The 27,748-nt window shown below is 43.8% G+C and overlaps 1 protein-coding gene across 2 annotated transcripts in view; it reads right to left on the reverse strand.

Moving 5' to 3' along the window:
* KCNQ5 (potassium voltage-gated channel subfamily Q member 5) overlaps positions 1 to 27,748 on the reverse strand; it is a 1,056,555-nt gene that overhangs the window by 104,422 nt on the left and 924,385 nt on the right. For both annotated transcript variants that reach the window (XM_073569339.1, XM_073569340.1), the window contains exon 10: positions 26,343 to 26,563. In XM_073569339.1, coding sequence (XP_073425440.1) covers positions 26,343 to 26,563 — 221 coding nt within the window. The remainder of the gene's footprint in view (positions 1 to 26,342; positions 26,564 to 27,748) is intronic.

Consider the following 27,748-nt stretch of genomic DNA (forward strand, 5'->3'; position numbering starts at 1 on the left):
TTTGACAGCCGCAACACATGCAGGAATTGCCTGTTTGCTCTGGTGACTGGAGAATTTTTTTCGAGCATGCCGATAATACTCGTTTAGAACACAAGCATGCTCGGATAACACCTTATTCGAGCATGTTCGCTCATCACTAATGTCCAACTCTCTGCCAACTCAGTTTGTATTGAGCACTGCTTCCATAAATCAGAGATCAGTTTATCAGTAGTGGACAAAAACCCCCTTAGTCTGCAGAAGAAAGGCTGAGTGATACAAATAATAATGTAGCCCCTTCTAGAAATGATTGAGCATAAGAAAACTCACATTCTGTGCTCTAAATAAATGTTCTTGGTCTACAGTCTGGTGCGTTTCTATGTTCATGGAATTCCTTGGTGACTTTGAGTATTCCAGTACAGTAAGTTACAGAAGGAATTCATTATTCCACATATTATCAAAGTAATTTTTATTGTGTCTCATGTGTTACAGAAGTGGCAGGAAGAATGTTGATTTGCATCTTTGAAGAGACCTTTAGAAACACTGTGAGCACTAAGTTCTAAGCAGCCATTGTCTCCAAACTAATTCTGCTATCCAAGTGTTTTCTTAAATAAAATCCCAAATTCTGTTTAATATACTTCACATTTCATTCTTGTTCATGCATTAAAAGCAATTCCTTATGCACTGTTTGGTTTTGTAAACTTTTTTATGTATTGAAGTTACTGCATAATTCTTTGAGAACTTCTGATTTCATCTTGTTATGAGTTTTTATAGCATGCAATGCAGATAATTTATTATACTGTATTAAACAGCTCTTATCCAAATGTACTGTAGCTCAAGTTTTATTGCACCATTCTGTAGAATATGCATGCTGAATCAGAAGAAATGGAAGTATGGCATTTTTTGCAATGTTCTTAGAGCGGAAGTACATTTATGTATTTTGCCTTACTCTAACAAGCTAAAAGGTGTGCTAAATTAGATCTACATGCAGCAATAAAGTATTCAAAATCATTATTTAATAGTTCATATATTTTTGACACAATTAAAGATTTACTCTTATCTTCAGGAGCACACCTCTCTCCAGCCTCCCACTTTCCTGCTTGCTGGGGGCGGTGCGCTCCTGAAGAGTGAAGATGAGTTCACACGTGGCGTTTTTTTCGCGTTTCCACGGCGGTTTTAACCGTGCGATTTTACAGCGAAAACGCGAAAAATAAGCATCCCATGCATTCCTATGGGATTCCGCAATGCTGTGCTAATGCTGTGGTTTTTACCGCGGCGGAATCGCTTTGCGGTAAAAAACGTAGCATGCTCATTAATTTAGCGAAATTGCGGCGATCCCGCACCCATAGGAATGCATTGTTCTGCTTACTTTCCGCATGTGGCTGTGCACACCATGCGAAAAGTAAGCAGAACATTTGCGGATGGTACCCACGGTCCGGAGGAGAGGAGACTGTCCTCCGGGCTTTGGGTACCATATCCCTGTAAAAAATAGAATTTAAAATAAAAAATATTGTTATTCTCACCTTCTGACGTCCCGCACAGCCTTCCCACCTCTCTCCACGCTCCCGGTCCCAGTAAGCCTTTGCAAACGATGACGTCCGTTCTCGCGGGATCGCGACGTCTCACGGTCATTTGCGCGACGTCATCGCGAATGGCCACGAGACGTCGCGATCCCGCGAGAACAGACGCCATTGCGGTAATTGTCGCAAAGGATTACTGGGACCGGGAGCGTGGAGAGAGGCGGGAAGGCTGCGCAGGACTTCAGAAGGTGTGAATTACAATATTTTTTTTATTATTATGTTTTACATTCTATCTTTTACTATTGAGGCTGCATAGGCATAGGCAGCATGTTGCATTTCGGTGCGCACGGCGCACCGTCAAAAGTGCGCAGCACGCTACTTTCACACTGGCAGCGCATGATCTGTGCACCCTATGCTAAAGATAGGGTGTGCCGATCGCATGCGTGCAAATGCGAAAGTAGGCGGTGATCCCGGATGGGGCGGGAAGGGAGCCGGATCGGGGCGGGGCTTACCGACGCAGTGCGCAGCGTTGTTTCAACGCTAATGTGAAACCAGCCTTACTGATCACGAATCCGAATGTACCATATTCATGCCGAATTTATGTTTGGTAATTCTTTTCCGAACATATTCACTCATGTTTAGTGTCCACACGGGTTATTATGAAAACGTGTAGAACAGCACAAACAAAGGGTTAAAAGAACCGCTTAAAAACCCTCCCTCGAGTGCCTAGCCTCCCTCAATACTTGATTGGAGAGTCTCACATCCAACATGCTCCTGCTATCATCAGATCCTCATCGTCCACATTACTTACATCCTATAATATGCTTCAGAGCTGCACTTTCACTGTACACTCGGTATTTCAATGTTTGCTAACCTAAATTGCACTGACTGCCCCTTTCAGTCCATTTAGCTTAAGGTCTGTGCAATCTAGATATCTGCACATTTAGGACGCCATTTTTCAAAACTGGCATTTTGCACAGGAGGTTTAATGAAAACATCACTGGAGTGACATGGACCAAATTCATGGAGAAGAATGCTATTCTATAATAAATATTGTCATCTTTCAATAATAATATTTAATATAATATACACCATTTTTGTGTACTTGGCTCCAATCCATACTGCACAAGTTCCAACCACTTTTCCAAAAGAAGTAGTTGCCAAAATGTGTCGACTTTGATGCATTACTTAGGAAGTCCTGCTGCCATCCTGATGTAGTGATGTATATATGCATGAATAATTATATACTTGCCCTAATATACAGTCTATATTAATTTGACCATCTATACATCACTTGCATGGCTGGCAATAATTATAGTGTATATTTGTATTACCTGCAGCCTGATACATCTACATACTTCATCTTGTTCCACACTGGACATACAATTTTGCTATTACTTATGCAGCATGCCTCATGTTTCATTTTGACACTTTTCAATTTGTGTGTCACCCCACGGTTTTTATTCTTGTATATTTAATTTTATAATGATTTTTTGCCTGACTTTCTATCGGTTTTCTTGTGGTTTGTTTATATGCTATAAATTATTCAGACATGTGAACATATCTATAACATTGTCTTTCTCTATACCTATATCCCTATGTTTTGTGCATATTGATTCTGTTGGTTCCTTGCAATCCTTTTAACTATACTATTAGTAGTCTATACTATACTATACTATACTATACTATACCACAGTATGTTATAATTTGTCAGCCAAACTATAATGATTAGGGATATTATAAAAATATATGCATACTGAAATTGCTTCACCAAGAAGGAAAAAGTAATAGTATTCTGAAAATCACAGGATTGATATACATGTAAATGATATGCAAATGATTAAAAAATGGAAATAAAAATTAAAAAATCTTGAATTATTCAGTATCAGGTGTGAGCGCCACATGGAGAAATATGCACACTTACACACTCTGTCAGGTATCAATGTGGTTATTAATGGTTCTCTGAGGAATTTTATGGCTTGCTGAATGCACTTGGTCATGCAAATCATGAAGATCTACTGTACTTTTGGAAGCTTCCTTTGCAATTGCAACCAATGAAGTCACAGATGTGTTTGATAACAGACAAGTCTGTAGATGCTGCCAGCTATAGTAGCATGTTGAGGTCATGTAGACTGCTCACATTAGCACAAGCAACATGTGGCCTGGCATTGTCTTGTTGAAAGATGGCTCTTGGGCCACTTTAGTCAAATGGCCACTCTACTGCAGCTACAAAAAAATCAGTGTAAAGTTGAGCTGTTAATGCACCTGGATTGAAGACTAGAGTTCTTCCTCTACCATATATTACAGTTGTGGCCAAAAGTATTGACACCCCTGCAATTCTGTCAGATAATACTCAGTTTCTTCCTGAAAATGATTGCAAACATAAATTCTTTGGTATTATTATCTTCATTTAATTTGTCTTAAATGAAAAAACACAAAAAGAATTGTCCTAAAGCCAAATTGGATATAATTCCACACCAAACATAAAAAAGAGGGTGGACAAAAGTATTGGCACTGTTCGAAAAATCATGTGATGCTTCTCTAATTTGTGTAATTAACAGCACCTGTATCTTACCTGTGGCACCTAACAGGTGTTGGCAATAACTAAATCACACTTGCAGCCAGTTGACATGGATTAAAGTTGACTCAACCTCTGTCCTGTGTCCTTGTGTGTACCACATTGAGCATGGAGAAAAGAAAGAAGACCAAAGAACTGTCTGAGGACTTGAGAAACCAAATTGTGAGGATGCATGAGCAATCTCAAGGCTACAAGTCCATCTCCAAAGACCTGAATGTTCCTGTGTCTACCATGCGCAGTGTCATCAAGAAGTTTAAAGCCCATGGCACCGTGGCTAACCTCCCTAGATGTGGACGGAAAAGAAAAATTGACAAGAGATTTCAACGCAAGATTGTGCGGATGTTGGATAAAGAACCTCGACTAACATCCAAACAAGTTCAAGCTGCCCTGCAGTCCGAGGGTACAACAGTGTCAACCCGTACTATCCGTCGGCGTCTGAATGAAAAGGGACTGTATGGTAGGAGACCCAGGAAGACCCCACTTCTTACCCCGAGACATAAAAAAGCCAGGCTGGAATTTGCCAAAACTTACCTGAAAAAGCCTAAAACGTTTTGGAAGAATGTTCTCTGGTCAGATGAGACAAAAGTAGAGCTTTTTGGGCAAAGCCATCAACATAGAGTTTACAGGAGAAAAAAAGAGGCATTCAAAGAAAAGAACACGGTCCTACAGTCAAACATGGCAGAGGTTCCCTGATGTTTTGGGGTTGCTTTGCTGCCTCTGGCACTGGACTTCTTGGCATTATGAAGTCAGAAGACTACCAACAAATTTTGCAGCATAATGTAGGGCCCAGTGTGAGAAAGCTGGGTCTCCCTCAGAGGTCATGGGTCTTCCAGCAGGACAATGACCCAAAACACACTTCAAAAAGCACTAGAAAATGGTTTGAGAGAAAGCACTGGAGACTTCTAAGGTGGCCAGCATTGAGTCCAGACCTGAATCCCATAGAACACCTGTGGAGAGATCGAAAAATGGCAGTTTGGAGAAGGCATCCTTCAAATATCAGGGACCTGGAGCAGTTTGCCAAAGAAGAATGGTCTAAAATTCCAGCAGAGCATTGTAAGAAACTCATTGATGGTTACCGGAAGCGGTTGGTCGCAGTTATTTTGGCTAAAGGTTGTGCAACCAAGTATTAGGCTGAGGGTGCCAATACTTTTGTCTAGCCCATTTTTAGAGTTTTGTGTGAAATGATCAATGTCTTGCTTTTTGCTTCATTCTCTTTTGTGTTTTTTCATTTAAGACAAATTAAATGAAGATAATAATACCAAAGAATTTGTGTTTGCAATCATTTTCAGGAAGAAACTGAGTATTAATTATCTGACAGAATTGCAGGGGTGTCAATACTTTTTGCCACAAATGTATGTCCCCACACACCATGATTCCAGGAGTAGAATGTTCTGTTGTGAAGGCCTTCACAGCGTAGCCCACATGTCCTCCAGACTACGGGTTATTGCATCAAATACAAAAATCTGGACTCATCTCTGAAGGAGACAGATGTCCATTCCAGCCTCCATTACCATCTTGCTCTGCACCATTTATAGAATTTGAGAACAGTGGCGTGTGGTGAATGTAACTCCTGTAGCTGGACTTCTGGCTTTTAGCCCAATGTCATGCAAATGCCTTCTAATAGACTGTGAAGACACTGTATGATGTTTTAGGCTTGGAGAATGTTTGATTTCACTTGCAATACAGAATGCATCACAACTGTCCATTTTTCATATTGTACAATCCATTCATGCAAGAGGTTCATCCAGGTGAACTCTAGCTATCTTTCCAGTTCATCATTTTTCTCCCAACCAGTGGGACTTTGTAACCTTTAACAATGCTGACATATTGGGCCAAGGAGTCCCTTCATTTCGGAAACCTCTTTGAATATCCTTTGGGATTGCCTTTTGCACAGGGCCTGTTGGATACCTTGGAGTGTTAACTAAACACTCTGAACCCTGGAGGAGCCTATTATATAATTCAGTACTAAAGTGCTCCATGGGGTTCATTCAATTGGAACCATCCAGGAGGTCTGGTGACTTATCAAGGGTTTTAAAGATGCTTCTTGGCTTGCCATGAATTGGCTCATTTTGCAAAGGGACACCGTTTCCATTGGACCACAGCAGAATGATGCACAGCCTGCTCAGAGACTATTCTTAGATGGTTCGGATGTCGTATTCTCTCTATAAAGCCTTGGGCCTGCAATCTCTCCTTCCATATGTGGTGCACCTGAGGGTTCAGTGGCCACAGAGGTACAGCACCTCCTCCTGAGGTGTGGTACCCCACTATCCAGGTAAGGTGGAGACACCTGACCACACTCCAACACCTGCACCCCACACCACAAAGTAGTGTAGCAAAGCACATTCAGCGGCTCCCTGCTTGTAGTGTAGCATAGCACCCCTTGGTGGCTCCCTGCTTGGAACACGAAATGTGCTGGGAGGTGGGTGGAGTTGAGTTCACATAAAAAAGAGAAGAGTTAAGTTAGTCGGTCAGTCTTTCATTCAGTCAGTGAGTGAGGATGTAGAAGGACAGAGAGTGAGACAGAGAAGATCCCCGGGAGAGGGATGGAAGAAGGAAGTGCTGCAGCAGGCCACAGTGATCTGTGTCTGCTGGCACAGGAAAGAGACAGAGAAAGGAAGCTTGATTCTCCATTGGGAAGAAGGATTAGCACGGAACGGGAGGAGAATAAGAGAACAAGGACCAGGCTTAGAGGAGAACCCTTTTCAAGTTCTAAGCGCAAGGCCGGGGTCCGGTCCCCGAGGTTGTACGGATACTAGTGGTCCTGCAGAAGACACCGGAGGAATAGAAGTAGTGGCCACTTTATTCCCACTCAGGACTTGGGGGCACAACAGCAACATATTAGTGAGCCGGGACTTAGTAGCAAGGAGTCCCCGAAGCAGGCTACAGCTGTCTGCCGTACAAGTAGAGTTCATAGGAACATCTGACAGGAGGAACTCCAGTGTAAGTCAGTACTAGGAGTACTTCATTCAAAGGCGCTATAAGAGGAGACGTTCAGAAAAGGCACATATGTTGGCGGAGTGTTGGAAAGGAGTACTTCATCTTGCCTGGAAGTTGGCTGACCTCCTGACCCGGAGGACACAGCACGGATACGGGCACCTGTACCTGCAACAGACTGTGAGTAAAGCTTTGGAACTACATGCCCTGGTGTCCTCCACTTATTCCTGTGCCAACCTGCCCAGCACTGCTACATCCCTTGCGCCTGACACTACACCATCTACGTGTCACTTCACCTACACTGCCCTGGGACTACAGCCCTGCCTGTGGAGGGCTATAACATCACTGCTGCACCACACCATCTGTCCCAGAGGATCTGTCTGCAGCGTCGGCTTACATCTTTATTGCTGAGCACCACAGGTGGCGTCACGAATCACTAATAAGCGCACTGAACATTTCCCTTTTACAATGGGCACCCAGGGCCACGGGCCGGGTCCCAGTTGCCGTGACATCTCCCATTTAAGCTCATCGGGCCCGGTACCGAGTACCCCACAGCCCTGGGAGGGTGACCCACATACCTCCTCTTTACCACTTCCTTTTCCCTATTATGGTCTTGTATGCTCTGTTGGATGATATGCAGTAATAAGCTGGAGTGATTGTTTAGCGTAAAGGTATGATGTGTAGTGTGGGGGTAATCAGCAAAGTGTGTTGTGCTCTCATGCTATGTGCAGTAAATGTTACACTTTATTGTGCTTTGCTTCCTAGCCAGGTAAAGGTTATATTTCAATTCATATTCCAATAAGAGGAAGGAAGGTAGTGTTTTGCTTATTGGACATACAGATCCACCATTTATGGGGTTCGTTATTTCTTGTTTCACCTATTACTCAACAGTTGAGAAAGATAGCATTTTGTCAGTGTGTAAGACATGAATGGTCGAAACGCGTCGGTAGGATCACCAAGGACCCCACATCTACCATGTACCGAGACACACACTTGTTTTTTACATGTTCTAAATAAAATTGGATTTTAATTCTATGAAGTTGCACGCTGGAGATCACTCTCTTATCCTTTTTGTCATTTTGTCAGTTGGCACCTTCTCCTCAATCAGTTGGCATCTGGTAAATGACTGGATTTAAAGAGCCTTTTTCTTATGACTTGGGTACTTTAGATAACAATTCTCTCATAAAATGTAATTAACATTTGAACAGAACTTGTAGGTTATTCTGAAAATACTTTGCCAGCTCCAAATGAACTTAAATTCCCTAAGATTTCCTTCCAGCTCCATTAATGCACAGTTTATAACAGAATGTTGGCTATTTCTGGATGGTTAGAGATGAGAGGGCAGACTCTAGACATTATTTTAGTGTCAGATACAACAGCCTTTTTTTTACAAGTGTTAGTGTTGCTGAAGTGCCAGTATTGGTTTTATTGTGCTAGCTGGATAAAAGCAAGGCATATTTATTTGGGCACTACATATCTAGATTAGCAATTTGCCCTGATAAAATCGTAGCGGTAAGCAGATGGCATTTGCTTTGTATAATGGAGCTGTTTTCCTGTAATTCAAAATCTCTTTTTTTCTCTTATAGGAGCCTTTTTCGTATATAAATGAGTTTATTTAGAAAGTATCTATGTAGTAATTAGTCACGTAAGAGTAGAAAAAATACGGGAACTATATTTTATGGGGCATGGACGATTTATGTATGCCTTTGGCACCGGTGTTTTACCAGCATTGCCTTATTCAGTAATGTTTTTAAGTGTTTCTTGACAACACTCTTTGCAAGCAGTGGGACTATCACACCAGTCTAATCTTGCGTGTAGTGGAGTCGTTTTAACAGTATTTACGATACCATCTGTTTAGTAGTTGAAATAGCTGCCTTTAACTTCTAGTTTCTTTGTGTTTCTTGGCAATATATCTCAATGTAATCTCACATGTATACAATGTAGCTGAAATGTCTCATCAGGAAAAAAAATGACACGTGGAAGTCATAATTATTATCAAATACTATGAAAAAAAACAGTCCACGGAATAGAAATGACAGCAGCGAATCAAATCTGAATGCAAATGATTTAAAATTTTTCTACGTTTTAAACTCCTGTGGCTGATCTAAATGTAAAGCATTACAGCAGAAAGCATCTGGCAGGGCAGATGAGGAATGTCACAGAGCAACAGGCTTGAAAAAAAAAATGAACGCACTGAAAGGTAGCACCAGTGTAGCAATTTAAGAAGATTATAAACCAGAATTTGTTAACCATATCTTAACTGTACGCATACTTTCCCTACATTTATTAGGACAGAGACTTATACTGAGATTTGCAAAAGTGTTTTAACAGTAACTCAAACCTCAGATGAAATTAGTTTTCTGTAAAAATTAAATGCGATATACCGGATGTGCAGCTGACCATCAGCCTTGTAGGGTGATATTTCCATGGTTTACATCAATTGGTGAATTAGTATAACAGTGATATATTTTTTAAGTCAGATGCAAGAGAAATGGTGAGTAGGGACCTGGCACACTTTACTACTGGCCCCTAAAATCTCAAAGCTATCAAAACTATGGCTGAGGGTGTGATTGCTGTGTATGAAGGTGGACTGTAGCTGTCGCATTCCTTTCCCTGAAGACACCAATTGATGTAATTTGAATAATGTAATGCATTAATGACATGTGTAGTTTAATCATAGAAACAGTTAGAGCTAATTTTTGGGACTAGCCCTGAGTGGGAGGGTGAGTCATAGGGAATGTGACAAGTTCCTGTCAATGAGGCAGATAAGGCCTGGAGTGTGTAGTGAGTAGACCAAAATGTCCAAGGTGCCGAATTCTGGGGTGACCCTAAGTATGGGGAGGAGAATAGAGAGTAGGGACAGCGAGACCCGGATTGCAAGTGATTAAGAGAAAGAGTGGCCTTCCGTAAACAGGTCCTAGGAGAGGATGTCTAGCCACGAGATTCTGAGTTGATAACGCTAGAGGTTAATGGACCTACACAGTACTGCGTACATGTGACTAGTAAAGTGTCCTGAGTGTGAGTTCTTGGATGCCAGCAGAGGAAAGAGGGCACGGAACAGCAGAACAAGTACAGGACACTTATTAATCAGGATTCTAGCTTTAAAGCTGTTTGTGGTGCTTGTGGTGAAGTAGGGAGAAACAATGGATATACAGCCCTAGCATAAACTACTGAGGAAGGAAAATGTGTGGAAAATGCTACGAGAAGTAAAGGAAACGATCATAAGACTGTACCCGCTATCCCTTGTATATAGTCCTTACCAAGTTTTCCTTCAGGAAAGAGTTTATGTTTGAATGGTGGTTTCCCTCATTGAACTGTGAAACATCTGGTCTTCGCAAACCTGCAACAACGGTTACATGCAGCCTGTAATGCCCTCGCAGCAAAAGTTCACACACCCAGCTCGGACCTCCACTTTCATGTAACGTACTGGGATGCAGGAGACGAGTGCTTCGCCCATGGATACCGCTCTGCACCATGTTACAGCTGTATCAGACATTTGTAAATTCAGCCAAACTCCTGTAAAAGCTAAAATTGGACCATAAACTTTCCCTTTAAGAGGACCTTTCACCAGATTTTTCATATTGAGCTGGATACACAATTCACTAGTGGCTGTTGAGCAGAATAATTTTTTTTTTAAATTTTTAAATTTCTCTTTTTTTACATTGTGGAGATATTAACAATTATCCTATTAATACATAATGAGTTAACTTTAATTTTGTTCAAATGGGTGTTATTAGACACATTTCTAAGGTGGATGTATTTGTGGCGCCCCTGAGGGTTCAGTCACCACAGAGGTACTACACCTCCTCCTGAGGTGTGGTGCCCCACCATTCAGGTAAGGTGGAGACCCCTGACCACGCTCCAACATCTGCATCCCACACAACACAGTAGTGTAGCAAAGCACCCTTTGGTGGCTCCCTGCTTGGAACAAAAAGCGTGCTGGGAGGCAGGTGGAGTTTAGTTTGCACTAAAGAGCGGGAAGAGGATAGGATATGGAGAGATAGTCACAGGAGTCTGACGAGGTCGGACCTGTGTAAGGAGATCCCCTGAGAGGGATGAAGGAGGGAAAGTGCTGCAGCCGACCTCAGTGATCTGGGTCCGCTGGCACAGGAAAGGAACACTGAAAGAAAGCCTGACTCTCCATAAGAAGGAAAGGATTAGTACGGAACGTGAGGAGAGGAAGAGAACAGAGGATTGAGGGTTAGAGGAGAACCCCACTCAAGTTCTAGGTGCAAGGTTGGGGTCCGGTTTCCGAGGTTGTTTGGATACTTATGGTCCCGCAACAGACACCGGAGGAATAGAAGTTTGTCATCACTTTATTCCCACACAAGACTTGGGGGCTTAGAAGCAGAGAGTCCCCAAAGTAGGCTACAGCTGTCTGCCGTACAAGTAGAGTTCATAGGAACAGGACAGGAGGAACTCCAGTGTAACTCAGTACTAGGAGTACTTCACTTAAAGGCGCTAAGAGGGAGACGTTCAGAAAAGGCACACAAGTCGGAGGAGTGTTGGGAAGGTGTGCTTCATCTTGCCTGGAGGTTGGCTGGGCTCCTGACCCGGAGGACACGGCACCGATGCAGGCTCTTGAGCCACCACAGACTGTGAGTAAAGCTTTGGAACTACATGCCCTGGTTGTCATGATCTGAATTTGATCTGACAGTTTTAAAAGCACAGAGTGAACTTTTTTCCTTTTGGCAAGTTGCCAAGGTGACTTGACTGTCCCCGGTGGTGGTTAGTGGTATCGCACCTTAGGTTTTCAGTTTAAAGTTCTCTGTAATTATGATTCAGGTGTGGGGCTCTATAAATGAGTCTCAGGGTGTGCAATCACTGCTGGTGATATTGATTAGCCGGGGGGACGTGTGTCAGCTATGGTGTCTGGACGAAGGGCTGGCATGGCGTGGTGGGGTCGCAGTGATGGTGTCAGCGGGAAGTGTCTGCATGGACTGGTGGAGTGGCGACTATGGAGAGTGGCACTCACCATGTGGGACTTGGCTGCTGAGCTGGTCTCAAGCATGCTTGACTTCGTGGCAGAAGCTGAACTCATCCTTGGGACTCTGTTACTAAGCATCAGCAACTGGTGGTGGACCCTGCTCCAAGGCTGCACTATGGTGAAGGATCCTGTCATGTGATGGATCCGGGTGGAGGAGAAGACGCACGCAGGTGGAGGGCTCTGTTGCAGGAGCATGAGCACAGAGCATAAAGCTAAGTGGTGTTTCCCCTATATTGTCTTCTTTCCTCATGTGTGTTGTTAGTGCAGTGGTGGGATTAGTTTCCGCACCGACCAATTCCCTAGTGATGGTTTAGGGTCAGGGCGAGCAAGGGCTTTGAGGTACGCGTGCGGCGCCCGGTGCGGAACCGGCATAGGGAACGTTAGGAGTGCAGGGACACTGGCTCAGGGGAGCTCAGGAGGTCTCCACTTCCCTATTCCCTATCGCAGGGCCCACCATTGTTAATGTTTCCCAGGTCCCCCTTATTATTTAAATTCGCCGTACTGGAGGCGGAGTTTCCAGAATTTATATTAACGTGTAATTCCTAAATTCGCCAGTTGGAGGCGGTGTATCCATCTGCACATTTTATTATTTAAATTCGCCCCACTGGAGGCGCTGTATCCAGGGTCACGTGTGTTATGGGTTCGCCTTGCGGAAACATCTGTGTCCAGACACACGTGACCATGACACTGGTGTCCTCCACTTATTCCTGCGTCAACCTTCCCAGCACTGCTACATTCCTTGCGCCCGACACTGCACCACCTAAGTGTCGCTACATCCACTCTGCCCTGGGACTACAGCCCTGCCTGTGGAGGGCTATACCATCACTGCTGCACCACACCATCTGTCCCAGAGGAACTGTCTGCAGCGTCAGCTTAACATCTACATTGCCGAACACCACAGGTGGCGTCACGATTTACACATTCACACTGAACATTTACAATGGGCGCCCTGGGCCACGGACCGGGTCACCGCTACTATGACACTTCCCTGTGAAATACCGGCCCGGTACAGAGTACCCCACAGCCCTGGGTGTGAGGGCGACCCATATTCTTCCCCTTGTATGAGTTGCTTCTGATAACACCCACTTAGACTTAACAAACTCATTAGGTGCCAATACTTTGATTGCTAATATGGAGTGGTGAAAAAAACAAAAAGAAACATATTATTCCACTCCTTACCCACTATTACATCGTGTGTCCATTTCAACATGAAAAATGTGGTGAAAGGTCCTACTTCACCCAGCCAGCCAGTATTCTACTAATGAAAGGCAAGAACTTTGAAATAGTTGCCTGCAGAAAAAGATATTTTCCTCGCGGACCATAAACTTGCCCTTAAAAACAGCACATACAAGTCAACAGAGAGTGAACTTCCTACTTGTCAAAGGCTAATTTACATATCTCTTTACCCAGGGAGAATTGCATGGTCTATTAGATTCCTAAGACAGCTTGGTGCTCTAATTAAAGAGGTTGACCGGTATTTTATATTGATGGCCTATCTCTAGGATAGGCCATCAATGTCAGATTGATTTGGTGTGACACCAAACATCCCCACCAATCAGCTGTTTCCCCGGCCGCAGCTGGATATGATCAGTTGGGGAGCTGCACAGCTCCATCAACTGTATAGTGGCAGCGGCCTGGTACTGCACATCCAACGCCTTCTCATTTGAATAAGTGTATATCTCTAGTACTCTGCTGTGGTCACTATGCAGTTGACAGAGCTGTATAGTTTTCCTCTTTAAATGACCCTTTCCAGCATCCACCAGCATCGAAAACAGCTGATTGGTGGGGTGCTGGTTGTCACACTACCACCAATTTGATATTGAACTATCCTGAGGATAGGGTATCAATAAAAAATACCAGCCATCCTACATGGTGAAACTCTATCCTAAACCTTTGTCAAAGGTTCCTCACCCAATTAACCAATGTGCTACTCTGCAGTGATGAGAGGCAAGAGTCTTGAAACAGCTGCCTGCTGATGGAGGTGTTTCTTTTTGGAGAAAACTTTGGTTTGACTGAATATCCTAAGACATGTGCCAAGGTCTACATTGACTTATATAGATAGGTTATCTCTAATAGGTGGTAGTGCAGATTTACACAGCCCATATCTATGAGCATGCAAATATAAAGGACCTGTAGTAATGGCACCGGTTTGAACTTGTTATCAGTATAAAAGACACAACCTCAAACAGTCACACTCCAAACTCGACTATGGTGAAGACCAAAGAGCTGTCAAAGGACACCAGAAACAAAATTGTAGCCCTGCACCAGGCTGGGAAGACTGAATCTGCAATAAGCAAGTAGCTTTGTGTGATGAAATCAAATGTAGGAGCAATAATAATAAAATGGAAGACATATAAGACCACTGATAATCTCCCTCAATCTGGGGCTCCACGCAAGATCTCACCCCGTGGGGTCAAAATGATCACAAGAATGGTGAACAGAAATCCCAGAACCACACAGGGGGACCTAGTGAATGACCTGCATAGAGCTGGGACCACTGTAACAAAGGCTACCATCAGTAACACACTACGCCACAAGGGACTCTGATCCTGCAGTGCCAGACGTGTCCCCCTGCTTGAACCACTACATGTGCGGGCCCGTCTGAAGTTTGCTAGAGAGCATTTGGATTATCCAGAAGAGTATTGGGAGAATGTCATATGATCTGATTAAACCAAAGTAGAACTGTTTGGTAGAAACAAAACTCATAGTGTTTGGAGGAGACAGTGTTGAGTTTCATCCAAGGAACACCATACCTACTGTGAAGCATGGGGGTGGAAACATGATGCTTGTGGGCTGTTTCTCTGCAAAGGGACCAGGACAGATCATGAAAGAATGAATGGGGCCATGTATCGTGAGATTTTGAGAGCAAACCTCCTTCCATCAACAAGGGCATTGAAGATGAAATGTGGATGGGTCAGCATGATAATGATCCCAAGCACACCACCCGGGCAACGAAGGAGTGGGTTTGTAAGAAGCATATGAAGGTCTTTGAGTGGCCTAGCCAGTTGCCAGATCTCAACTCCATTAAAAACCTTTGGAGGGATTTGAAAGTCTGTATTGCCCAGGGACAGACCCAAAACATCACTGCTCTAGAAGAGCAGTGGAGGAATAGGCCAACATACCACCAATAGTGTGTGCCAACCTTGTGAAGACTTACAGAAAATGTTTGACCTCTGTCATTGCCAACAAAGGATATATAACAAAATATTGAGATGAACTTTTGCTAATGACCAAATACTTATTTTCCAACATAATTTGCAAAATAAATCTTGCCAAATCAGACAAGGTGACTTTCTGGATTTGTTTTCTCATTTTGACTTTCATAGTTGTGTTCTACCTATGATGTCAATTACAGGCCTCTCTCATCTTTTTAAGCGGGAGAAATTGCACAATTGGTGCAATTGGTGCTTTTTTTCCCCAACTGTAATTGTAGAATTTCTCTATAAAGAATTTAAAAGGAATAAATAATTTGACATATTGATTAAATTAGGTTATACAGACATTATAATGTAATATAAATTATTAATAAATGAATAATTAATTATTGGAATGTCATTAAAATTATTTAATATACAGTAGGTTATTTTAGACAATAAAAAATATTTTTTCACTATGCATGAGAAAATACATACTGAATTATTCCACTTTTCATATTAAATATAAAAAATATAATAGATTTCAGCTAATCGTGCTTATTAAATGATTTAATGGACTCACAGTTATAAGCCGGCTGTCATCATTAGAGGAGCAATCCCCTCCCTCCACACCCCCATAGCCTTAGCAGTGACTCATGCCGGATATATCAACAATAGAAAAAAAAATATTGTATCCCACATTATTTTTCTTTTCATTTAACTGGCATCATAGCAATATATGGATTAAACTATCTTAGTTGTCAGCCCAGGCAAAATTGAGCTATCAGAGCTGCTATTGAAATCAATATTTACAAAGAAGTAGCTTTGCACTACACAAAAAGAGAAATACCCCACAAAAGCCATAGACAAGGAATAAAAGAGAAGAAATGGAGTAGGATGTCTACATGACAACTGAATTATTATATCTCTGCCTGTCAGTTGCACAGTGCTCAAAATGACAGCAGCGTGACCTCCGAACCATATATAAGTAAAAAAAATATGGATTTTTCCCCAAGCATTTTGCCAATCAGTATGAAATACAAATCTATTGTGTGTAATTTTTCTTCCTTATTACCTTTTCTTTCACCATGGTCTGAACATCATCAGAAAAGAGGCCAAGATTACCGGTATATCTTTATTATATTTTAAATATGGCTTATAGAACAAATCTGTGCACTTTGAAGAAAATGCGATGTACACAATGCGTTTCTTACAGTTTTATTCATTGATATACTGTGAGGGCTTCAAGAAAAATGCACTTATAGAAGCACTCCCATTAAAATCCTCTTAATGTATTAATATAAATTATCTAATATATATTTTATATAATAATCTATATTAATATACAGTGCCTTGTGAAAGTATTCGGCCCCCTGGAACTTTTCAACCTTTTCCCACATATCATGCTTCAAACATAAAGATACCAAATGTAAATTTTTGGTGAAGAATCAACAACAAGTGGAACACAATTGTGAAGTTGAATGAAATGTATTGGTTATTTTTAATTTTTGTGGAAAGTCGAAAACTGAAAAGTGGGGCGTGCAATGTTATTCGGCCCCTTTAACTTAATACTTTGTTGCGCCACCTTTTGCTGCGATTACAGCTGCAAGTCGTTTGGGGTATGTCTCTATCAGTTTTGTACATCGAGAGACTGAATGTCTTGCCCATTCTTCTTTGGCAAACAGCTCGAGCTCAGTGAGGTTTGATGGAGATCGTTTGTGAACAGCAGTTTTCAGCTCTTTCCACAGATTCTCGATTGGATTCAGGGCTGGACTTTGACTTGGCCATTCTAACACCTGGATACGTTTATTTGTGAACCATTCCTGTCATGGTCACACACCTAGTCTGCTCACCACAGGGATGTACCCCTTCACCTCGGGGAATATCAGGCAGCTCCGTGGGGCACCATTCCTCCCACCTGCCTGGGTACCTCCCCGTGCGAGAGCAAGTCCCGCTCCCCAGCAGCGACTCTAGGGGCTTTTGCCAGACCGCAGCCGCCATTTTTTTTTTTTTTCTCTGGTTATCTGAGCAGAGGCTCCAGACCGTGATAACTGCTGCTGCAGCGGCTCTAAACACCTTGCCGCTCCCCACTCACATCAGTGAGGCCCGGCAGCAAATACTCAGTGGTCTCCACATGGCCAAAGCTCACCAGAAAAAAAAAACTGTAGGGCCTGTGATAATGTCATGGTCACGTGTGTCTGGTCGCAGATGATGTCGCAAGGCGAACCCATAACACACGTGACCCTGGATACACCGCCTCCAGTGGGGCGAATTTAAATAATAAAGCGTGCAGGTGGATACGCCGCCTCCACCTGGCGGATTTAGGTATTGCACGTTATGCATACATATATCTGGAAACACCGCCTCCAGTAAGGCGCATTTAAATAATAAGGGGGGAACCTGGGTAACTTTAACAATGGTGGGCCCTGCGATAGGGAATGGAGACATGGAGACCTCCTAAGCTCCCCTGAGCCAGTGTCCCTGCACTCCTTACATTCCCTAAACAGGCTCCGCACCTGTCGCCGCACGCGTACCTTAACGCCCTTGCTCACCCTGACCCTAAACCCTCACTAGGGAATGGGTCGGTGTGGAGACTAATCCCACCACTGCACTAATAACACACATGAGGAAAGAGACAATACAGGGGAAACACCACTTAGCTTTGCTCTGTTGCGTGCGCTCCTAGCAACAGAGCCCTCCACCTGAGTGCATCTTCTCCTCCACCCGGATCCATCACCATAACAGGATCCTTCACCTTAGTGCAGCCTCGGAGCAGAGTCCAACACCAGTTGCAGCTGCTTAGTACCAGAGTCCCAAGGATGAGTTCAGCTGCTGACACGAAGTCGAGCATGCTTGAGTCCAGCTCAGCGGCCAAGTCCCACATGGTGAGTGCCACTCTCCATAGTCGCCACTCCACCAGCCCATGCAGACACTTCCCGCTGACACCATCACTGTGACCCCACCACGCCATGCCAGCCCTTTGTCCAGACACCATAGCTGAAACACATCCCCCCTGGCTAGGCTGCGCAGGACTCCTCACCAGCTCCATCCTTCATCCAGGCTCTCCAAAAACAGAGTGAACACACTCTCACAATATCACAGGCAGTGATTGCACACCTCCAGCACACCTTTATAGGGTGTAACACCTGATACATGATTAAGTGCACAAAACCTAAAGTGCAATATCAAAACCACCACCGGGGACAGTCAAGACACCTTGGAACTTTCCAAAGTAAAAAAAGTTCACCCAGTGATTTAAAACTGTCAGATCACTTCAGATCATGACAGTACCCCCTCCTTAATGAGGGGCCTCTGGACCCTCAAGACCACCCCTCATTAGGGAAACACCTACAGCGGGGACGCCCAGACCCTGAGTTCACCCCACCATTACCTGACACTTCAGGTTCATGACAAACACCGCTGGTATTGGCAATACATGTTCATTTTGGAGGCACCACTCATCTCCAGAGCGCCAACCTGGGGAACGAGATTATGTATGTGTATGTTTGTTTGTTATGAGCTGATCAGGCTCCACAACACATTTCCAAGATGTTTTTTGGTGGCACCCATACATGCTCGTTCACACACAGGTCCGGACCTGAACGTTTATTGCACACATACATTTGTCATTTCTTGGTGAACTCACTCTGGACTTGACAACAGAGGAGTCCCCCTGTGTCACCACACTCACACCCCCACTATTCACCAAGGGACACCACCCTCCAACCCTTTCACCATGAGGACTGCGCCTCTTAGGGTTGGTTAATGGCGAGGGTAGAGATTTGTCCCTACTCCCCCGCAGCACACCTGCTGCACACACCAGGAGGAGAAGGGGACCGGGAAATGGAGGAAATATACTCTTGCTGGTCGCCTCCACACGACCAGGAGGGGGCGGCATTGAAGATTTGGCATGAGCCCCGCGGACTATACACCAATCTGCTCCCTACAGGGACGTACCCCTTCACCTCGGGGAATACCAGGCAGCTCCGTGGCGGAACCATTCCTCCCACCTGCCTGGGTGCGCCCGCATGCATGAACCAGTCCCGCTCCCCAGCAGCGACTCTAGGGGGCTTTAGTACCAGACCCGCAGGAATATGGAGGAAAATATATATATACTCGCTGGTCGCCTCCACACGACCAGGAGGGGCGGCATCGAAGATTTGGCATGAGCCCCGCGGACTATTCACCAATCTGCTCACTACAGGGATGTACCCCTTCACCTCGGGGAATACCAGGCAGCTCCGTGGGGCACCATTCCTCCCACCTGCCTGGGTGCGTCCCCTGTAAGAGCAAGTCCCGCTCCCCAGCAGCGACTACACACCTAGTCTGCTCACCACAGGGATGTACCCCTTCACCTCGGGGAATATGAGGCAGCTCCGTGGGGCACCATTCCTCCCACCTGCCTGGGTACCTCCCCGTGCGAGAGCAAGTCCCGCTCCCCAGCAGCGACTCTAGGGGCTTTTGCCAGACCGCAGCCGCCATTTTTTTTTTTTTTTCTCTGGTTATCTGAGCAGAGGCTCCAGACCGTGATAACTGCTGCTGCAGCGGCTCTAAACACCTTGCCGCTCCCCACTCACATCAGTGAGGCCCGGCAGCAAATACTCAGTGGTCTCCACATGGCCAAAGCTCACCAGAAAAAAAAAACTGTAGGGCCTGTGATAATGTCATGGTCACGTGTGTCTGGTCGCAGATGATGTCGCAAGGCGAACCCATAACACACGTGACCCTGGATACACCGCCTCCAGTGGGGCGAATTTAAATAATAAAGCGTGCAGGTGGATACGCCGCCTCCACCTGGCGGATTTAGGTATTACACGTTATGCATACATATATCTGGAAACACCGCCTCCAGTAAGGTGCATTTAAATAATAAGGGGGGAACCTGGGTAACTTTAACAATGGTGGGCCCTGCGATAGGGAATGGAGACATGGAGACCTCCTAAGCTCCCCTGAGCCAGTGTCCCTGCACTCCTTACATTCCCTAAACAGGCTCCGCACCTGTCGCCGCACGCGTACCTTAACGCCCTTGCTCACCCTGACCCTAAACCCTCACTAGGGAATGGGTCGGTGTGGAGACTAATCCCACCACTGCACTAATAACACACATGAGGAAAGAGACAATACAGGGGAAACACCACTTAGCTTTGCTCTGTTGCGTGCGCTCCTAGCAACAGAGCCCTCCACCTGAGTGCATCTTCTCCTCCACCCGGATCCATCACCATAACAGGATCCTTCACCTTAGTGCAGCCTCGGAGCAGAGTCCAACACCAGTTGCAGCTGCTTAGTACCAGAGTCCCAAGGATGAGTTCAGCTGCTGACACGAAGTCGAGCATGCTTGAGTCCAGCTCAGCGGCCAAGTCCCACATGGTGAGTGCCACTCTCCATAGTCGCCACTCCACCAGCCCATGCAGACACTTCCCGCTGACACCATCACTGCGACCCCACCACGCCATGCCAGCCCTTCGTCCAGACACCATAGCTGAAACACATCCCCCCTGGCTAGGCTGCGCAGGACTCCTCACCAGCTCCATCCTTCATCCAGGCTCTCCAAAAACAGAGTGAACACACTCTCACAATATCACAGGCAGTGATTGCACACCTCCAGCACACCTTTATAGGGTGTAACACCTGATACATGATTAAGTGCACAAAACCTAAAGTGCAATATCAAATCCACCACCGGGAACAGTCAAGACACCTTGGAACTTTCCAAAGTAAAAAAAGTTCACCCAGTGATTTAAAACTGTCAGATCACTTCAGATCATGACAATTCCATTGTAGATTTTGCTTTTATGTTTCAGATCATTGTCTTGTTGGAAGACAAATCACCTTCCCAGTCTCAGTTCTTTTGCAGACTCCAACAGGTTTTCTTCAAGAATGGTCCTGTATTTGGCTCCATCCCTCCTCCCATCAATTTTAACCATCTTCCCTGTCCCTGCTGAAGAAAAGCAGGCCCAAACCATGATGCTGCCACCACCATGTTTGACAGTGGGGATGGTGTGTTCAGGGTGATGAGCTGTGTTGTCTTTACGCCAAACATATCATTTGGCATTGTTGCTAAAAAGTTCGATTTTGGTTTCATCTGACCAGAGCACTTTCTTCCATGTTTGGTGTGTCTCCCAGGTGGCTTGTTGCAAATTTTAAAGGACACATTTTAAGGATATCTTTGAGAAATGGCTTTCTTCTTGCCACTCTTCCATAAAGGCCAGATTTGTGCAGTGTACGACTGATTGTTGTCCTAAGGACAGACTGTCCCACCTCAGCTGTAGATCTCTGCAGTTCATCCAGAGTGATCATGGGCCTCTTGGCTGCATCTCTGATCAGTCTTCTCCTTATTTGAGATGAAAGTTTAGAGGGACGTCCGGGTCTTGATAGATTTGCAGTGGTATGATACTCCTTCCATTTCAATATGATCACTTGCACAGTGCTCCTTGGGATGCTTAAAGTTTTGGAAATCATTTTGTATCCAAATTCGACTTTAAACTTCTCAACAGTATCACGGACCTGCCTATTGTGTTCCTTGGTCTTCATGATGCTCTCTGTACTTCAAACAGAACCCTGAGACTATCACAGAGCAGGAGAATTTATATAGAGACTTGATTACACACAGATGGATTATATTTATCATCATTAGTCATTTAGAACAACATTGGATCATTCAGGGATCCACAATGAACTTCTGGAGTGAGTTTGCTGCACTGAAAGTAAAAGGGCCGAATAACATTGCACGCCCCACTTTTCAGTTTTTGACTTTCCACAAAAATTTAAAATAACCAATACATTTTGTTCAACTTCACAACTGTGTTACACTTGATGTTGATTCTTCACCAAAAATTTACATTTGGTATCTTTATGTTTGAAGCATGATATGTGGGAAAAGGTCGAAAAGTTCCAGGGGGGCCGATTACTTTCGCAAGGCACTGTATATCTTAAATCATACAAAAAGAGGGAAGTGGAAACTACTGTATATGCCATAAAAACAATAAAGTTTTATTATAAATCAATTAAAAAGCATTGAAGTGCAGTGCAATACATATAGGAGCAGTTAATGCAAAAAGACAAAGGCCTATAAACCAGGTACAATGAACCTCATAAGGAAGTATGTGCATAAATACTAATCTAATCCATATGTGGAGCTTTAAAAAAAGGCTTCCATTGAAAATAATTCCCAAATAAATGTACAAGTGACAAAAGACTATATCCGAAAAGCTTTACATATAAGGCCCGCAGAAGCCATAATCAAAAAGTGGCAAAAGTATATATACACTATTCAAAAAATGTAAAATACAAAGTAAAAATAAAGTATGTCAAAAAAGAGTCTATGCTTAAATTGCCTACAGGAATAATGGCATAAAGCAATAGAAATGATCCTCAATCCCTAATGGGTGTGAATACTAAATCTTGAGCATAATGCAGTAAGCAAACAGGCTAAAGGAAAAAGCATAATGCAGTCATAGAAGCCCAGAGGCTGCTTACAATCAGTTTAGTATAATGTAGGTCAAAAAGGGAGAGGGAGAGGTAAAAGTTAAGAGCAGATGTGTTCAATCGGATTCAGATCTGGAAAATGGGCAGGCCAGTCCATAGCTTCAATGCCTTCATCTTGCAGGAACTGCTGACACACTCCAGCCACATGAGGTCTGGCATTGTCCTGCATTAGGAGGAACCCAGGGCCAACCGCACCAGCATATGGTCTCACAAGGGGTCTGAGGATCTCATCTCGGTACCTAATGGCACTCAGGCTACCTCTGGCGCGCACATGGAGGGCTGTGCGGCCCTCTAAAGAAATGCCACCCCACACCATTACTGACCTACTGCCAAACCGGTCATGCTGAAGGATGTTGCAGGCAGCAGATCGTCCTCCACGGCGTCTCCAGACTCTGTCACATCTGTCACATGTGCTCAGTTTTAACATGCTTTCATCTGTGAAGAGCATAGATCGCCAGTGGCGAATTTGCCAATCCTGGTGTTCTGTGGCAAATGCCAAGCATCCTGCACGGTGGTGGGCTGTGAGCACAACCCCCATCTGTGGATGTCGGGCACTCAGACCATCCTCATGGAGTCGGTTTCTAACCGTTTGTGCCGACGTATGCACATTTGTGGCCTGCTGGAGGTCAGGGCTTTGGCAGTGCTCCTTCTGTTCCTCCTTGCAAAAAGGCTGAGGTAGCGGTCCTGCTGCTGGGATGTTGCCCTCCTACGGCCCCCTCCACGTCTCCTGGTGTACTGGCCTGTCTCCTGGTAGCACCTTCAGCCTCTGGACACTACGCTGACAGACACAGCAAACCTTCTTGCCACAGCTCGAATTGATGTGCCATCCTGGATGAGCTGCACTACCTGAGCCACTTGTGTGGGTTGTAGAGTCCGTCTCATGCTACCACAAGTGTGAAAGCACAACCAACATTCAAAAGTGACCAAAACATCAGCCAGAAAGCATTGGTACTGAGATGTGGTCTGTGGTACCCACCTGCAGAACCACTCCTTTATTGAGTGTGTCTTGATAATTTCCATTTGAACAACAGCAAGTGAAATTGATTGTCAATCTGTGTTGCTTCCTAAGTGGACAGTTTGATTTCACAGAAGTTTGATTTACTTGGAGTTATATTCTGTTGTTTAAGTGTTCCCTTTATTTTTTTGAGCAGTGTATATGCTAAATATACTGGCATGTGTATTGCATATAACTATTACATGAACAGTTCTGTTACTCCCATTAGCGAAAACGACACAGAAATATTCTGCTGTTTGGCAAATATGATCTACGAAAAAAGCAGTGTACACTTAGTTATGGGTCTGCTCCTTTGATGAGGGAACCATCACCTCCCACCTCTGAAATTGATTTATCAGCTGCTTTATACGGTATGCAGACACACAGCTGTCAGCCACATCTGGGAACCCCACCTATCCCTAAAACCGAGGCTCACCAACCCGATTCTGCCTGGTGAGCATTTAGGTGAGATATGAATGGAGTTGATGCCATTAATTTGTGCTTGGCTTTTTCCGTTAGTTCTAAAGAAATAAATGGAGTAGGCTGAGCAACTAATTGGGTCCCTTAACTCCTAAAAAAGATGTGCACCTGTTTAACCTCCTCTCATTTCATTCCCCACTGCAACAGGTGGGATGGGTTTGAACGACCTCTATTCTGTAGATAAGAGTTGGTCCTAAAATTGGGACCCACACCTATCAGCCATTTATGGCATATCCACATGATTTACTTAATTATAAGTAGGGCAGATGGATGAATTAAGGGAAGAATATCTCAGTACATACAGAGTCTGATGGGGCTGTTGCAAGGGTTGAATAAGGCATTACCGTATTTTTCAGACTATAAGACGCACCCCAAATTTTCAGAATGAAAATGTGGAAAACAATTAATGCATCAAAAGGGGCCGCCTCCGGTGGCCATTTCCCTGGAGGACAGATTGATTCCCCAGATGCAGACAGATTTCAGCAACAAGATCTCGGGAGACACGTTTTCGGAGCCGAGACCTCAATCTGTGCATGCGCCGCCTCCGGCGGCCATTTTCCTGGAGGCCACAGCATTGAGGCAATAGAAGTGCAGGGCTTCGTGATTTCAGAATATGTTGCCAGAGCCCCCGGCACCACCGAGCACCGTTGCACCAGCCGCACCATCATCGCCCTGCAACGTCGGACCAGGACCACCGGAAGAATTGCCCGACTCCTGCTGCCACCACGATAAGGGTAAGTAGTATAGTATAGTAGTTTGTCTGTGACTATTTTCTTCTCATGCAGGTTAGCAGATCATGCTCTTTGGGCACCCCAAACAGCATATTTCTGGGATCGTGTGTCTTAGATGTCACTGTCAGAAATTGACAGCGCTATTTAAGGGGTTGATTGTAGCAATCATAGCACAGCTTCTGTGAGCTGTGATGCGACCTCAGTTTCTGAGCCTGTTTCATGCATCTGTCATGTAACATATATGTACTGTGGATGAGGGGCAGAGGTTAAAAGTAGACATTAGCAAATTATTACGATGCCAATCAAATTTGTGTTGAATTTTTAGAAACACACAAAACCCAGAGAAATTAAACAGTTTGCCATTCACCTTGCCTGAATTGCCAAAAATGTCCAACACCATTTTACACATTGCACAAGACTGCCTTAGCTAGAAAAGTATCACATGACCTCAGGTTAACTTTCCATTAATGCACTACAGCCATTGTATCACATGGTATAACAAAGCCATTCAGGAGGCGCTATAAAAGCCAAAGACGGCAATGCGGCAGCCATTTTGCGGTGAATCTGGATGGCGACAAAACACCACAGCTCACAGCTTTGCTAATGAGATAGTGAGCAAAATCCATAAAATAGTGACAAAACTGTACATATAGTGTGGATAGTACAGCGTGGATGAAGGGAAAGAGAAAAATTTCATACATGTTTTTCAGGGCTACTGGACCATTTAGGGTACTTTCAATTTGCCAAAAATGAAATTTTCTGGAAAATTCATTGAATCTGGCTGGCAAATTCAAATTTCAAAAGATTTGCTAAACTCTAGGTTAAAGGATAGGTAGACCACTACTTTGATGACTTTATTGTAGATCAACAATATCAGATGTTAAGATGGCCAACACCTCACCGATCAGCTGCTATCACCTTCACCTGCAGTCAAATCTAAACAGTGTACAAAGGGGAACAGCACAGCTTCGCACACTGCATAGTGGCCACTCTCATGCACTGCAGCTGAGTTCCTATTCAACTATAGGTCATCAATCTCAAGGAAGAGGAAAAACCCTCCAAGGTCTGATTATGCTAATGACATAAAAACTGAGAGAACATTCTTAAAATGAAAAAGAAGCTGAAATTATTTATTTTCAGCATATACACCATCGATTCTAAACCATCCATCTCCACCAACTAAATAACCATAGTGAAATGAATTGAGATACTGCAAATGTCTATTTCTATTAATACTAAACATATACATAGGTTTAGCTTAGTATCATATACCTATATCATTTTTAAATTATCATATTTTGCATTGGGGTCAGGCCTCTTTATAAAAATATAGGCTTTAATACTGTAGAGTGCATTATTGCTATTATTCACCATTCTTTGCAAATTAGTTGCTTTTCTTGAATGTTTCTGTTTAGAGCTCACATGTCTGTTGAATAGACATTGATAGATTTTGTGAATGGATTATAAAACTTCAAGTATATATTTCACACTACGATTTTAGTTTTAGAAAAGCAAACACTTACTATCAGTCACCGGTTTAGGTTGTGAACTCTTCAGTCTCAGAGAAGGTCTAAATCTGGTTCTGTCATTGAAGCTCCAGCTTTTTTGTACTTTTGTAGGACTTGCTTCTGAGGCCATATCAGTGCTCGGGGAACGTCGATCTCCAACAGATGTTTGTCTGCCTTTTATACTTTGACCTCTTGGGCTTGCCATACGTACTCTCTCCTTGAAGCTCAATTTCTGGCTGTGAAAAGGAGATTATAGTTATTCAAATTTGAGGGCAGATCCATCAAGCACTTTCTTAAGTGGGCAATAAATAGTTAAGGTTTGCGTGTGTGTGTATATATATATATATATATATATATTTTTAGAACTTATGACAAGATGGGCTTAATTTTATCTATAACTCAATAAAACTCAATAAAATGAAGAATAATGTAACGAGGGAAAAACAGAAAGCTTAGATAGACACATTATAATGAAAGCAATTTAAGAACAGATTCCGTTATGGCTCACAAAGTAGAAAAAAGAAGATTAATTATCACAGGTATTATAAGTAAACATGCAAGTTAGTTCACAGCAAGCAAATTGTCCATTTACTGAAAACACATCCTCATGCATGTGCACGACTTTACTATGCAGACAGTGAATATAATTTACATTTGCTATCTGATGGCTATCCAGATGTATACTTTCCAAATATACAATGCTGTTCTTCAAGGAAATTATGTTACTTATCAAAGTTTGCAGCAGTATGCTTAACTATTGAAAAACAATAATTAAATGATTTTCTTGTGTGGTATGACATTTTATGTTAATGAGATTTGCCAGGATTTTATAATGATGGCCTTTACTTTGAACAGGTAATCCAAGTAAAATTGGTGGGGTCCAACCATCAGGATCCCAACAGACCAGCAAAGCACAAAGGCAGGAGCTCATGTTGGTTCACCAAGGCCCTTCTTAAAAGCGTTGCCTCCAACTTTTCTTCTTATGCTCAATTAGACCATGGTGGTTTAAGAAAAAGAAACTACTAATACTCACCTCCCAGACTGTCTACTACTACTTATGCTCAACTCCCAAACTCCCAGTCCTCTACACTTGCTACTGGGTCTATCAATGGACTGCTGGCATCAGTAATAGTATCTGTTGAGACCAGGTATGGACTGGGGCTGAAATTCAGCCCTGGCATTTGAAATCGCCCAGGCCCATGCTGTCCCTGTCCCCAAGAACCAGATGGCATATATTACTAATATTACCCTGGATGGAGGAAAGGAAGATTTAAAACCAAACAAATATTTCTAATGATTCCCGTGGCCTGCTGAGGTAAGTGATGGAGGCAGCGACTTGGTGCTCTGTCACAATTCTCCCAATCCTGGACCCCCACAGCTCATACTCCCCATTACTTCCCCTTCCTACTGCTCCCTATCTA

This window comes from Dendrobates tinctorius, unplaced genomic scaffold (assembly GCF_039654945.1).
Source record: "Dendrobates tinctorius isolate UK_male_01 unplaced genomic scaffold, ASM3965494v1 ptg000024l, whole genome shotgun sequence".
NCBI lineage: Eukaryota > Metazoa > Chordata > Amphibia > Anura > Dendrobatidae > Dendrobates > Dendrobates tinctorius.